Source organism: Nicotiana tomentosiformis, chromosome 3 (assembly GCF_000390325.3).
Source record: "Nicotiana tomentosiformis chromosome 3, ASM39032v3, whole genome shotgun sequence".
Classification (NCBI taxonomy): domain Eukaryota; kingdom Viridiplantae; phylum Streptophyta; class Magnoliopsida; order Solanales; family Solanaceae; genus Nicotiana; species Nicotiana tomentosiformis.
This window is the reverse complement of record NC_090814.1, coordinates 134,007,406-134,020,060: the sequence shown is the minus strand read 5'-3', so window position 1 is coordinate 134,020,060 and position 12,655 is coordinate 134,007,406. Positions and strand designations below refer to the sequence as shown.

The following is a 12,655-nucleotide window of genomic DNA, read 5'->3' as shown; positions in this document are numbered from 1 at the left end:
CTCCCGCTTGGAAAACAATACCCTCCATATAATTTCTTAATTCTCCAATATCAAGAACATCTGTCCGACACCTCCCTCGCCACGTTTCTCACTTCTTCGTCAATCACCACACCCTTATCTTATGTAGCGGACTTTTATCCCGAAAAATTCAACCAGCGAGCCCCATCGGACTTCAACGGAAACTCCTCCAGTAGTCCACTTTTTCCTTGTATGTGTTTTTTTCTTTCAAAAATATGTATAGAAAAATTCAAAAAAAATTGTATAGAAAAACCCAAGTCCAGATCGGATCCCCTGCAAACGGCTTCAAAACGGGAAGAGAGATGATATAGAGGCTTGAAAATTAAAAAATGGAGAAAATTGCAGAAGGATTAAAAAAAATAAATATAAAAAAGAATCGAATTATGTCTCTAACACCAATAAATCTCTCTTTTTCTATGTTAATCTCTCCAGGTGGTACATGTTGTAATACGATGAAGTTGAATTCTCGAATGGCTATTTCGACAGTGTTTATGGAAGTTTGATAGGTTAATGATGAATAAACAAATATGAGAACAATGAGGAGAATAATTGATTATTTGATAGGATTTGCTGATTAAGGCATTTTTATCCGTTAATTGTTGAAAATGGGAAAAATATGGGTAATTTAGATTTCATTAATTTTCTTTGATGAAAACCCCCCAGCCAAATCTGATGTGGAACTCCAACTCAGCAAAACATATTTTTTTAAAGTGAATTTATAGTTGATGTAGAGTCTATTAGTGGAGAGGGGTATATATGCTCCACTTGACCAACGGTAAGGGTATTTTTGTGCCCAATAACAAATGGAGGGCATAATTGCTCTATTTCTAATACTTTAGGGACAATTTTGCCCCTTTCCGTACTTTTAATAATACTATTGACCTTTAATTTAGAACTATAAGATTCAAATTTTTATTTTTTAAAATTTTATGTCCCATCAAAATAAGATGAATTAGAGCGAAAAATAGAAGTATACTTTGTTTAGAATTGATCTCACGTGAAAATAAGAAAGCAAATACTAATCGAATTAAGGTGGAACCTAACATTTTCACCTTTTAAGCATTTAAAGGCCTGATTTACATCTTTTTTCCTTCTATCTTTTTCACAACTTCTCTTCCCTTTTTCCCATAGTAAAAACCAAAAAGGGGGCGAAGTGCAGCAATAGCCACTTTTAAGCTTTTTATTTAAAATATATCTATAATTTATAATGTATTTAAAGATTAGTCAATTCACCCAAACTTCAGGACTAAGTATCCTGAATTTGAAAATTCAGGATTCTAACTGAATTTTTGAGCTGCTAATTTGAAATTCAGGACTAAGTGTCTTGAATTTCTGAACTACTAATTTAAAATTCAGGACATAAGATACGAACTTCAGAATACAATTTTTGAACTGAAGTTTAAATTTTGAGATTTAAACTCTACGATGTCGTGTTCTGAAATTTGAGCGAAATTGACTAATATTTAAATAATTATAAAATTATAAAATATGAATACATTTTAAACAACATGCTTAAAAGTAGCTACCTAGTGTCAATTACACTCGAAAAGTCAAACAGTAATCCCTGGGCCTGATCAAATTGGTTTTGGGCTTAGAATAATGGTGTCCAATTGTAAAATCCAATGGCTTCTGTAGACTTGAGCTAACTGAGGTTTGTTTGCGCCACTACTTCCACAAAAAACAGCAGAAGGAACGATGGAGATTTCTCGGGTTTAACTGAGAAATAATGCGGTTGCTCTGTCTTGCACGAAGGATCTACAAAACTCGCCCTCTCGCTTTTAAGCATATAATCGGCTCTATAGCTCCTCAGTATCCTTCCTTGTTTGCTTCACAACCTTTCTTTGGGGCATTTCGTCAACCATTTGTCAGAACCTGTCATACTACACCAGCCAAGCCCCCTTTCTTCAGCTCCGGCAATTCAACTTGCTACGAAATCATCAATTTCGATAAGTATGTGGACACATTGCGCGAAAAATCTCAACTTGATGTTAGCCAATTTGTTGGGATTATACAGAAGGCCAATGATTTTGGTTCTGGTGATGAAGCCATGTTGTTTCTTGATGAATGCTGTGCTAAACCAAACAATGACGTGGTCTTTTTGGTGATTTGGGAGTTGAGAAACCTGTGGAAGTTGGCTTATTTGCTATTCAAATGGGGTGAGAAATGCAAATGCCTGGAGGAAAACACGTGGTGTTTGATGATATGGATTCTGGGCAACCATGGTAAGTTCAGTACTGCCTGGTCTTTGATTCGAGATCTTCTTCAGATGTCAATAGATATTCAAGAGGCGGTCCTCGTCATGATTGATAGGTAAAAACTTATCTTTTTTATTTTATTTTTTGATTTCCTTTTCCCATGTTTTTGACGCATACCATTGAGTGAAATGTGAAGTCATTCATTTTCATGCAGAGTAACCTTTGTAATATGATTTCTGTAATTTTTGTGAGTTCATCTACATAATTGCTGAGAAGCCACTGTTAACTAGGTCGTTGAATTCAAGCATTAATTGGTAGATATCAGTAGTCTCACAAAAAAATGTTACCCTTTGATAGCTCTATCTAGCTAGAAAAGTTGTTTCATAGTTTTTGTAGGCCTAGTCATTCATGTTTTTTTCAGAATTAAGGTACCACCGAACCCACAATTCATTTATCTTACTGGATTCGCAGTTTTTTGTATGTGCATATTTAGTGGATTTCTCAACACATATATGGGGTCTAGGCTAAAGCTTCTGGGTTCTGCTGAACCCGTACCATAAATTGTGCATCCGTCCCCATGATATTCCCGATAAACTACTGAGAAAAATGCTATGCAATAGTTTGAGTAAGATGATTAATTGCTTAAGAAGATGTTTAACATTGTCATTCATGATATTCCAACAGATATGCCGCTGCAAATAATGCCGGTAAAGCTATACAGACATTCCAGATAATGGAGAAGTTCAGTATGTCTCCTGATCAGAGAATATTGCTGACATTCTTGAGTACTCTCTGTAAGCATGGCTTTATTGAAGAAGCTGAACAATTCATGTTTATTAATAAAAAGCTATTCCCCTTGGAAATTGATGGTTTTAATATTATCCTTAATGGATGGTGCAATATTATGGTTGATGTATTTGAAGCCAAAAGGATATGGCGAGAAATGTCCAAGTGTTGTATTGAACCAAATGGTACTTCTTATACTCACATGATTTCCTGCTTCTCCAAGGTTAGAAATTTGTTCGATTCACTTAGACTTTATGATGAAATGCAGAAACGGGGCTGGGTTCCAGGCCTGGAGGTGTATAACGCTTTGATATATGTACTGACTTGTGAGAATTGTGTGAAGGAAGCTCTTAAAATTCTTGATAAAGTTAAACATATGGGTTTACGTCCCAATTCTAGTACATACAACTTGATGATACGTCCTCTATGTGAATCATCTAAGTTGGGTGAGGCGAGAAGTATATTAGCTCTGATGGAGGAAGACAATATCAGTCCAACTATTGAAACATACCATGCATTTCTTGCAGGTGCAAGTCTAGAAGGAACTATTGAAGTTCTTAACTCTATGAAACGAGCTGAAGTTGGTCCAAACAGGGACACCTTTCTCTTAATTCTTGATAGTTTTTTGAAGTTGAAGCAGCCTGAAAATGCATTGGAGATATGGGCAGAGATGAAGCAGTATGAGGTAGTGCCCCAGTCTGCACATTATTCTCTTTTGGTGGGAGGACTTGTGGAGTGCAGGTTATTCTCCCAGGCAAGAGAGTTATATTCAGAGATGAAATCCGGTGGAATTCTTGATGACCCAGGTCTCCTGAAGTTCTTACAGATACCAACTGGTCCAAGAGGGCAACGAGATGTGAGAGATCCTAAACATACTAAAAAGGGGAGACTGACAAAGCATCCGACGCACAGGGTGATCAGAAGTGAAAAAGGTAGAAGGTAATTAAATGATGGTTGAAATATTGTAGCTCATCCGAGCCTGATGGATGCCTTTAGAAGCTACCCATAAATCTTTGACCGTGCAAGTTTATGTAGATTTGTTATGCTGGGACCGGGTTAGCATTGGCTTGGTTGCTTCTAAAGATAATTGGCCGAATTTGCCAGAGTATTCTCTAGATCGTTGATATGGCTGCCCGAGTGGCCTAGTAGGGATGTGCTTGGGAGGACATGGATAACTAATTTCATGCTATATATGGTTTGCCATAAGAACGTGTTTCCAAGAACATTTCAGCATTGCCAAATCTGTTACGTTGTCAACCTTGACAAAATCTCGGTCATTGCGTTGCCTTTCATATTGGTTCATCAACGTCCGATATGACAAGCCATGCCTCATATAAGTGACATTTGGTGTTCATTTTCTGTATGATTTTGCTTCAGTAACTGATGCCAGCACTGGGCCATGTCTTCGGGTCTGCGGTCTTCATATAATCCAAGAATGAAGTTCAGATTTTTGTAGATAAAGGCATCCGGTGAATCCTTACTGAACTATAATATACCATGCAGTTGAATAGTTTAGATTGCTAGGTTGCTAAATTGGATATAGGTATATAAATCTAAGTTATCCTACTCAATTCTTGGGTATGGAGTTGATTAGAAAGAGTGCACATCGAGATACGGGGACAGACTTCTCATTGCTTTTTGCGAACACATACCGCAGATTGCGGTATTAGGGGAATCGAGAAAGATGAAGTGCCCTGTGGTGGAATTGGCCTAATATAGCATAGTAGTATTACTTTATTCCCATCAAGAAAGTTGCAAAGGTGAGTTAAGTAATAATCATCGCTGCAACTTGCAACGTGATTGAAGCGTGGCTCTCTCCACACTGGGTGTACTAACATACTCATTGAATGTGATTTTGTCCCTCCCGCTTGCATTATTCAATTGGCATTTACATTTTACGCATGATTCCAAATGTTTTGGTGGTCTCCAGAGTCTAAAAAGAGTAAAAACAAACACTACTTTTGGAAAGAAAATCAAATAAATATACATCATAATTTATAGAAACTATATTATTTATTCCCATAAAAATAACAAATGGATAACGGTCATCTAATTTGCTTTGGATGTGTATATAATGGTGGCTGGGCCAAGTACAGCCATAAAGTAGGACTAGCTCAGCTGGCTATTTCCTCAACCAACCATTAACCAGTCACGTCCAGCTCAGAGCTTCTGTCACTTAGGTTTATCAACATGGCTCTCTCTGTTCTCTTCTTCCTACTCCTCGCCACCGCTGCCACCGTCAACGCCACCGACCACATCGTCGGAGCTAACAAAGGCTGGAACCCTGGCATCAATTACACCCTTTGGGCGAACAACCAAACCTTCTACGTTGGTGACTATATCTGTACGTATTATACACTTTGCAGTACATATTTTGCGTCTTTGTTACTACTTTTCTAACTTCTCTGTCCATCTCTCTTTTTTATTACAGCGTTTAGGTATCAGAAGTCACAGTACAATGTGTTTTTAGTGAACAAGACTGGATATGATAACTGCACAATAGAAGGTGCTTTTGGGAATTGGACCGGCGGAAAAGACTTTATTATGCTGAACAAGACCCAGAGGTATTACTTCATTTGTGGCACTGGCGGTTGCTTTAACGGAATGAAGGTTTCGGTGGTTGTTCATCCTCTTCCATCTCCTCCGAAGTCAGCCATTTCTGCTGAGCATTCCTCCAAAAAATCTACTGCTCCGGTGGCGGCGTGCGGTTTTGGGTCACTATTAGCCATCAGCTTCGCCTTTTTTGGATTGACATTTTCCGTTTGGATCTAGCAAGTTTTGGTCTTTCTTTTTTGAGATTGTTGTGCTATATTAGCTCCATTAAATTCTGAAACTGCCACAACCACAAGTGTCAAGTGTGTATTTGTTATTTTGAATTTTTGATTATGTCATTCTTCAATTCATTATTGTTCTTTAATTTCAATTAGTATCAGATTTTTCTTATAATCTGCTATTGTTTCTTTGAACTCCATTTTTACTGCCGTTTATATTTCTCTACTATAAGAATAAGAATTAAAATAAAATAAAAATAAAATAGAAATGACACCAGATAAATTTTTCGGACATTTTTCGTTAAAATTTTTAATTTAAAATTTCAAAACAAAATAGTACCGGCAAAACAAAGGGTTCTGGTATACCTGGGTTGGACTCTAGGCAAGGCCCATTCAGTCATTCATATGGGCCTAGATACCTATAGCACCGAACACAGCCCACTACTTCATGCCATGTGTATTCAGTTTGCAAGTTGTGGAGGCAGAGAGATCAGAGAAGGGAAATGGGAAAGGCACTGGATTGTTAGTGATAGAAACTAAGGGTCAATCAAACTATATAGAGAACCAAATTTTCTATAAGTTCCCATAAAACGCACGTAAGTAAATGATATAATGGAATTTTACGTGAAAAACTCTCAACTCACGGGATTAAAAATCACGACCTACCCTTGTAGGATTTCAACTTCACTACTGAGCAAACTTTAGATTACAACCTATTGTAACCTAGGAATTAACCTCTTAATCTCTCACTAACTTGTAACAATTCTATTACAAGCCACTTTGTAATAACTCTATTACAAAGACTTATAACTCGACTAACTCTAGCCAAGAGTCCAAGACACAAACACAAGGCTTATGATTTTACAAAATTTTCCTATACAATACTTCTAACTAAGCTTAGTAGGAATTACAAGTAAAGTATCTTAACAAACGTGCAATACAGCTAAGGACATGTAATGACTAAATACAAGAAACTGGTCCTTCGTTATGTTGTTCTTTGTTCTTGATACCCTTGAGAATCACTTGCAAGATTGACACAGACTTAGAGAATGCTTGATTGATTCTGAATGTGCAAGTGTTTTGTTTTGCCTTTGCTTGATGTTAATAATTCATTTGTGACATCACTTGAATGATGCAAGCAAGTTAGGTAAAGGGCATTCCCTATAAAGTTGATTGATGCACTGTTTTTGCACTGTTGCGTGTGGAGGCAGCAACTTTACAGCCGTGAGGAGTTGACTTGTACCGTCACCAAGGGAACTAATGACCATCTGTTCCCTCTGTTATTCTTTTGACTCTGAAGAGTTGAACTATGTCCCCGACTTGAGACTTGTTGTTCTTTAGTGCTTGAGGATGTGTAACATGTTCCTTATCTAGTTCTTATCATTAAGTTTGTTAGATCATCAAAACATAACATGGATACATATAACCTATCAATTTTCCCCTTTTTGATGATGAAAAACTTATAATTGAAGTTCCCCCTAAGAACCAGAATGGTAGATCAGTTTCCTGTATTCCCCCTGAATCTGTTCCCCCAGCTTGTTCCCCCTCAATTATTTCCCCCCTTTTGGCATCATAAAAAGATCAGTAGCAAGTAATAAGCAAAAAGAAGTCTAGCTTGGTTAACTCATGCCACATGTGTGTGCACAATCATGACTAAAAATAGAGCAAAAGAGCAAGACATACACGACAAAAAGGATGAAACGTCCATTAATTTTTGAAAATTAAGCAGGGAGCAGTTCCATTGTTACCAAACCATCCACAAAATAAAAACAACAAAAGGTACCAGTCATAAACATCATTAAGACAAAAAACAGAGGACGGACACTAGGGACTTGACACTGGGAACAAGACGGCTATTAAGGAGCACTGGAAGGGGGAGCACTGGAGGTAGAGGAAGAGGCAAGGGTTCTAAGAAGGATGTCCATACGAGCATTTGCAGACCCTTGCTCGGTTAGCAAACTTTCCTTCAAGTCCTCAACCTGTTTTCTGAGAGCAGTATTTTCCTTTATCAGGCAGGCAACCTCTATGTTTTGGGCACTACTGGAACCAACTACCTCCTGGGTTTGACTGAGTTGACCTTCGAGAATGGCATTCCGAGCCTTCAGCTTCCTTATTTCTTCAGTGGCACTATTTTGAGCGTTGATCAGCTGAGAAATGGTCGAATTGCTGCCAACCCCTCCACTCCTATTAATGCACTCACACTCTTCAAGGGTGATTTTGGAGAAAGATTGATTGCGAATTCCTACTTTAGCATGTCCCAAACGAACCTTGAAGAATTCAAACACTTTAGTAAGGAGAAACCCGTAAGACAACCCATGATTATCTTCCTTGAACTCTGCTACTTTCTTCATGTGCTCTATCATAAGACCATGCAGGTTTATAGTGGTGTAGCCATCCAATGCTTCCATGAGAACTAAGTCTGCTCATTATGTAATGGAGCGTCTTTCAGCACGTGGGAGCAGAACTTTGTTCACCATTTCGAATAGCAGTTGGTACACTGGAAGGAGAGCCTTCTTGTGTACTCGTTCCCCTTGCTGCACTGCCTTATCCTTCACAATGGCGTTTGTGAAATATTTAGAGCATACCCCTTCAATGGAGGACATCCCATAAATGGGCACACCTAAAATGGCTCCCAGTACAGTAGTGTCTATCACAAAATCAACACCGTTCATTTTCAGACAAATGTTATCATCCTCTACTGTGAAGAAGTCAGCATAGAAACTACGCACTTCTTCCTCATATACCTTGGGATTGTCAGTTGTGAACATATGTGTCCACTATTGGAATTCACAGATCTCCACCAATTGGTGCATTGATAAGTGGGGATTTTGACTACTTATTTGCGCCTTTTGACTTTTGTTTTAGTTCAAAAATATTTAAAGGAATTTCCGAAAACTGATGAAGTATGCTTACTTGCAGGAGTATTGGAAAATGAGCCATTACGATGAAATCAAACTCAAGAGGAGTGCTTTTGAACAAGGACAAAAATCAAGCACAAAAAGCTAAAGTGCGGACCGCAGAATTCTGTGTCGAGTTGAAGAACATGAAGAAGAATTAACAGAGTTACAATGTAAGGTGCGGACCGCACAATAATTGTGCGGCTGCAAAAGTCAAGGTTCAGAGAGTTCCAACTCCAAGCCCAACAAGAACTGCGGACCGCACTATAATTGTGCGGCCGTATAAATCAAATGTGCTGCCGCACCCAGAATTGTGCGGTCCGCAGAACTCAAGAGACACGGCCGCGGTGCAGAATTGTGCAGCTGCAGATCCAACTCCTGTCAAGAGCTGAAGCAAAGTGCGGACCGCACACAGAATTATGCGGCCGCAGAACCTCCGAAAGAGCAATTTTGTCCAAAAATTCCAGCTTTGTATAAATAGACTACTTTCACGAAATTAGGTTAAGTTTTTGAATATTAAAAATTTTGTAGCCATTTGTCTTTACCCCTTTTTACAACTTTAGCTTTAGTGATTTAACATTGGATTTTTATATTTTAATATTGCAATATGAGTTTTATCATCTTTTTTTCTCTATTTTCCTCTATACCCATTCTGAGCAGCTAAATTTCTAGCTAGGGTTGTGACCCAACCCTAGTGTGGGAACCTAATGGGTGTTTAATTTAGGGCTTGTTTATGGTTGGGTGTATATTATTTAGCTTAGTTCTTGCTATAATTGTAGAATTAATGGTTGCAAACATTAGTTCAAGCCTATTTGACTTGATCTCTACTTGAGAAAGAGAGACTTAGTCTAGGAAAACTTGGCTAACAAGAGTTTGGGATGAAATCAAGAGATTGATAGTCCCAATTAAAGGGTTGAACCTAGAGATAGTAAAATCCGACTTGAGCAATTTGTCAACTGTTTAGTTCAATACCCATTTGGACTTGAGAAAGCCGAAAGCCAAATTGGGCAAAACCACTCTCCTACCGAGAGGTATTGAGTGGGTATTTGAGTGTTGATTGATATATTACACCCCGACCAACGAAACTCGCTCTAAAGCCCACAACCCGTTAGGCAAACACCTAGGTAGAAGTCAAAGCCCTAGACCTTTTACATATTTGCAAAACAACAACAAAAACATTCTTCTTTAGTTTCATATTTTTCAATTGCAATCCTTAGTATAATTTTAGAAGTAAAATAAAAACAAAGTTTGTGGAAGTGCAACTTAGACAATTCACGTGCTTAGACCAAATACATACCACTAATCCCATCTACGCTCCCTGTGGATTCGATCCCGACTCCTAGTTGGGTATTATTATTGCAATCGACCGCTTCATATCCCCAATTTGAGGTGTGACTTGGGCGAGATCACGCATTCCTGACATATCCAGAATATCAGGGGCAAATGTACGGCCCCACAGTACTTTTTGGATTCTCAGTTTTTCCCTTTCAGCATCCTGGGTTGCACCAACCTTGGCCTTCTTGGAGGAACCAGGTTCTTCACTGGCACCAACCTTCCTTTTCACTAATTGTCTTGCACTTTTTATTTTCTCAGCAAATTTCTCAAACACCATTTTCTCAGATACTTGTTCAACCAACTCTTCAGTCACTTTCTTCCCAGACTCCTCAACCACTCTCTCACCAGATTTCTCAGCTACTTTTTCACAAGACTTTTCACCCTCAACCTTGCTCAAGTCCATTTCACTCACAGATGACTTATTTTTGGACTTTGGAACAGTTAGTTTCTTTGAGGACTTACGAACCAAGGAACCAGGTTCCTCTTCTACCTCATCATTAACATCAACAACTAGTGTAGGAGGCACTACCTTCTCATTTACAACCTTTCCATATTTCACCAATCTCCTCTTCTTCTTTTACCTTTTTCTTTTCCTTAAAACTGACTCAAGTTCTTCCTTCTTATGCAACCTAGTGATAGGTCTCTTAGAAGTTGAATCTTGGGGAGTTGCCTGACTACTTCTAGCCTTGATGAAACTCGCAAGAGCCACATTGTCATAGTCATTTTCACTCCCTTCGCTTTCCTTCTCAGACAGAGATCTCATCTTGGGAGGAACAATGGCTAATAGCTCAGCATAGAAATGAGGAGAGGGAGCGGGATCCATACTGACATGGGGTTATTTAGAAGAACATGGATTTTCATCCCAAGTAGGATCATAGTGCTCGTCTTGTGTGGAGGGATCAGGTCCCTCAGGAAGTTCCCCAGTAGTACTGTCTGGTGCCAGATTTTTGACAGGCACCAGTTCCCTTCCCTCCACTAGTAGACTATCACCTCCCCCCTTAGACCCATTTGTTTCAGACACGCCTTCATACTCACCAACTACATAGCCCTCAGCAACGATTGACAATATATTCTCTATGGCCTCTTGTTCTTGCGAACCCAAAAAAAACTCAGAAGACATAAGAAGAGCATTACCTGTAGACTCGTCGACATTCAAATCAAGACCTGGGGTAGTCTTTGCCGATTCATCACTATTACAACCCACTCCTTGCATCTCAGAACATTCTTCCACTGGTCGACTAGAAATTTCCTGATTGTCTTTTTTCGCCACTGTATCTGTTTCTGTCATTTTTTTTGCCGAGATAGAAGGAGAGGTTGCTGCCACAAATTTCTTGGGAGTCGAGGTTTTGCGACTCCTATGAGAGCCAGTGCTCGACTGAGTTGGAGAGGAACCAGTAGGTGGTTGTGACTCTAGCTTAGGTTTTGGACTAGATGGTGTAGGGATTGTAGGTTCTAGCACTGGGGTTTCAATGGGTGATGACACAGTGGGGACGATGCTTGGAACAGTCTGAGTCTCCATATTTTCAGACACGGTGGAGGATAGTGAGAGTTTGATGGAAGAAGAGAGTGTTTGGTTTGATAGAAAAAAGGGAATTTTTGGCTTTGATGTGAACAGTTATGACAGTGACCATGAGACAGGTTATTTAAGAGGGGTGAGGGACCCGGTTAGGAATGGGTATCAAGTTGGGTAGACGAGTCATTTCATAACGGGTAAGACCCTTGAGTTCCAAAAAGAGAGAGAAAGAAAGGATTGAAATTTTAATGACGTGGCACAATTTCAGCCATTAAAAAAATGTGGATGAGAGTACATAGAAACTACTAACCTGTATCAAAGGAACCAGGTTCCATGATAGATTTTTTAAATATGAACTTCATCCTTTTGACTGAAATGCAATATTATTGGCTACTTGCTTGCTCTGTAATCGTTATGCGTGTCTACATACAATGGTATAAAGATGAGTTAGACTTTGCCAGAAAACACTTTTTAGCTATTTTACATGTAAATTTCTTTCATAGCCAATCACCAAGGGACCAGGTCCCTAGCTAGATTTGATCAATCCTAGTGCCAAACGATTCTTTTCAAAGTGCTCTCTGCTCAGTGCTTTGGTGAAGATATCTGTAATTTGATCTTCTGTGCTGTAAAACTTCATGCAGTTGAGACCTTTCTCAACATTGTCTCTGAGGAAGTGATGTCGCACATCAATATGCTTTGTTCTCTTATGTTGAACTGGATTTTTTGCCATGTTGAGAGCACTAGTGTTGTCACATAGTAAGGGCACACAATCAAAAAACACACCGAAATCTTCTAGTTGCTGCTTGATCCACAAAAGTTGAGCACAGCAAGAGGCAGCTGCTACATACTCAACTTCAGCAGTTGAAAGGGCCACTGAGTTTTGTTTTCTTGTACCCCATGAGATTAGACACGAACCCAAAAAATGTGCCATACTAGAAGTGTTTTTCCTATCCACCAGATAACCAGCATAGTCAACATCAGCATACCCTATTAAGTCAAAGTTATCTCCTGAGGGATAGTAGAGAACCAGGTCCTGCGTTCCTTTGAGATACCTCAGAATTCTCTTTGCATCCTTCATATGAGACTCCTTTTGATTGGATTAAAACATAGCACAGAGTCTTACACTGAAAAAAATGTCTG

General features: G+C 38.9%; 2 protein-coding genes across 2 annotated transcripts; both read left to right on the top strand.

Annotated features, from left to right (window-relative positions):
- Positions 1 to 1,656: 1,656 nt before the first annotated feature.
- On the top strand, positions 1,657 to 5,945 carry LOC104108386 (pentatricopeptide repeat-containing protein At1g80880, mitochondrial). Its single transcript, XM_009617407.4, has 3 exons — positions 1,657 to 2,328; positions 2,898 to 5,343; positions 5,431 to 5,945. The coding sequence occupies exons 1-2, from the start codon at positions 1,745 to 1,747 to the stop codon at positions 3,940 to 3,942; spliced, it is 1,629 nt and encodes a 542-aa protein (XP_009615702.1). The 5' UTR covers positions 1,657 to 1,744; the 3' UTR covers positions 3,943 to 5,343; positions 5,431 to 5,945.
- LOC104108387 (early nodulin-like protein 17) lies at positions 5,190 to 5,771 on the top strand. The gene is made up of 2 exons (XM_009617409.4): positions 5,190 to 5,343; positions 5,431 to 5,771. Exons 1-2 carry the CDS (start codon positions 5,190 to 5,192, stop codon positions 5,769 to 5,771), a joined length of 495 nt encoding a protein of 164 aa, XP_009615704.1.
- Positions 5,946 to 12,655: the final 6,710 nt, after the last annotated feature.

What these genes read in the sequence shown, in the direction of transcription:
- LOC104108387 (XM_009617409.4), top strand. Translation starts at nt 5,190, where the DNA reads ATGGCTCTCTCTGTTCTCTTCTTCCTACTCCTCGCCACCGCTGCCACC. An exon ending in CTACGTTGGTGACTATATCT is followed by an intron (nt 5,344 to 5,430) that starts GTACGTATTATA and finishes TTTTTATTACAG; the next exon opens with CGTTTAGGTATCAGAAGTCA.
- LOC104108386 (XM_009617407.4), top strand. Translation starts at nt 1,745, where the DNA reads ATGCGGTTGCTCTGTCTTGCACGAAGGATCTACAAAACTCGCCCTCTC. An exon ending in GTCCTCGTCATGATTGATAG is followed by an intron (nt 2,329 to 2,897) that starts GTAAAAACTTAT and finishes ATATTCCAACAG; the next exon opens with ATATGCCGCTGCAAATAATG.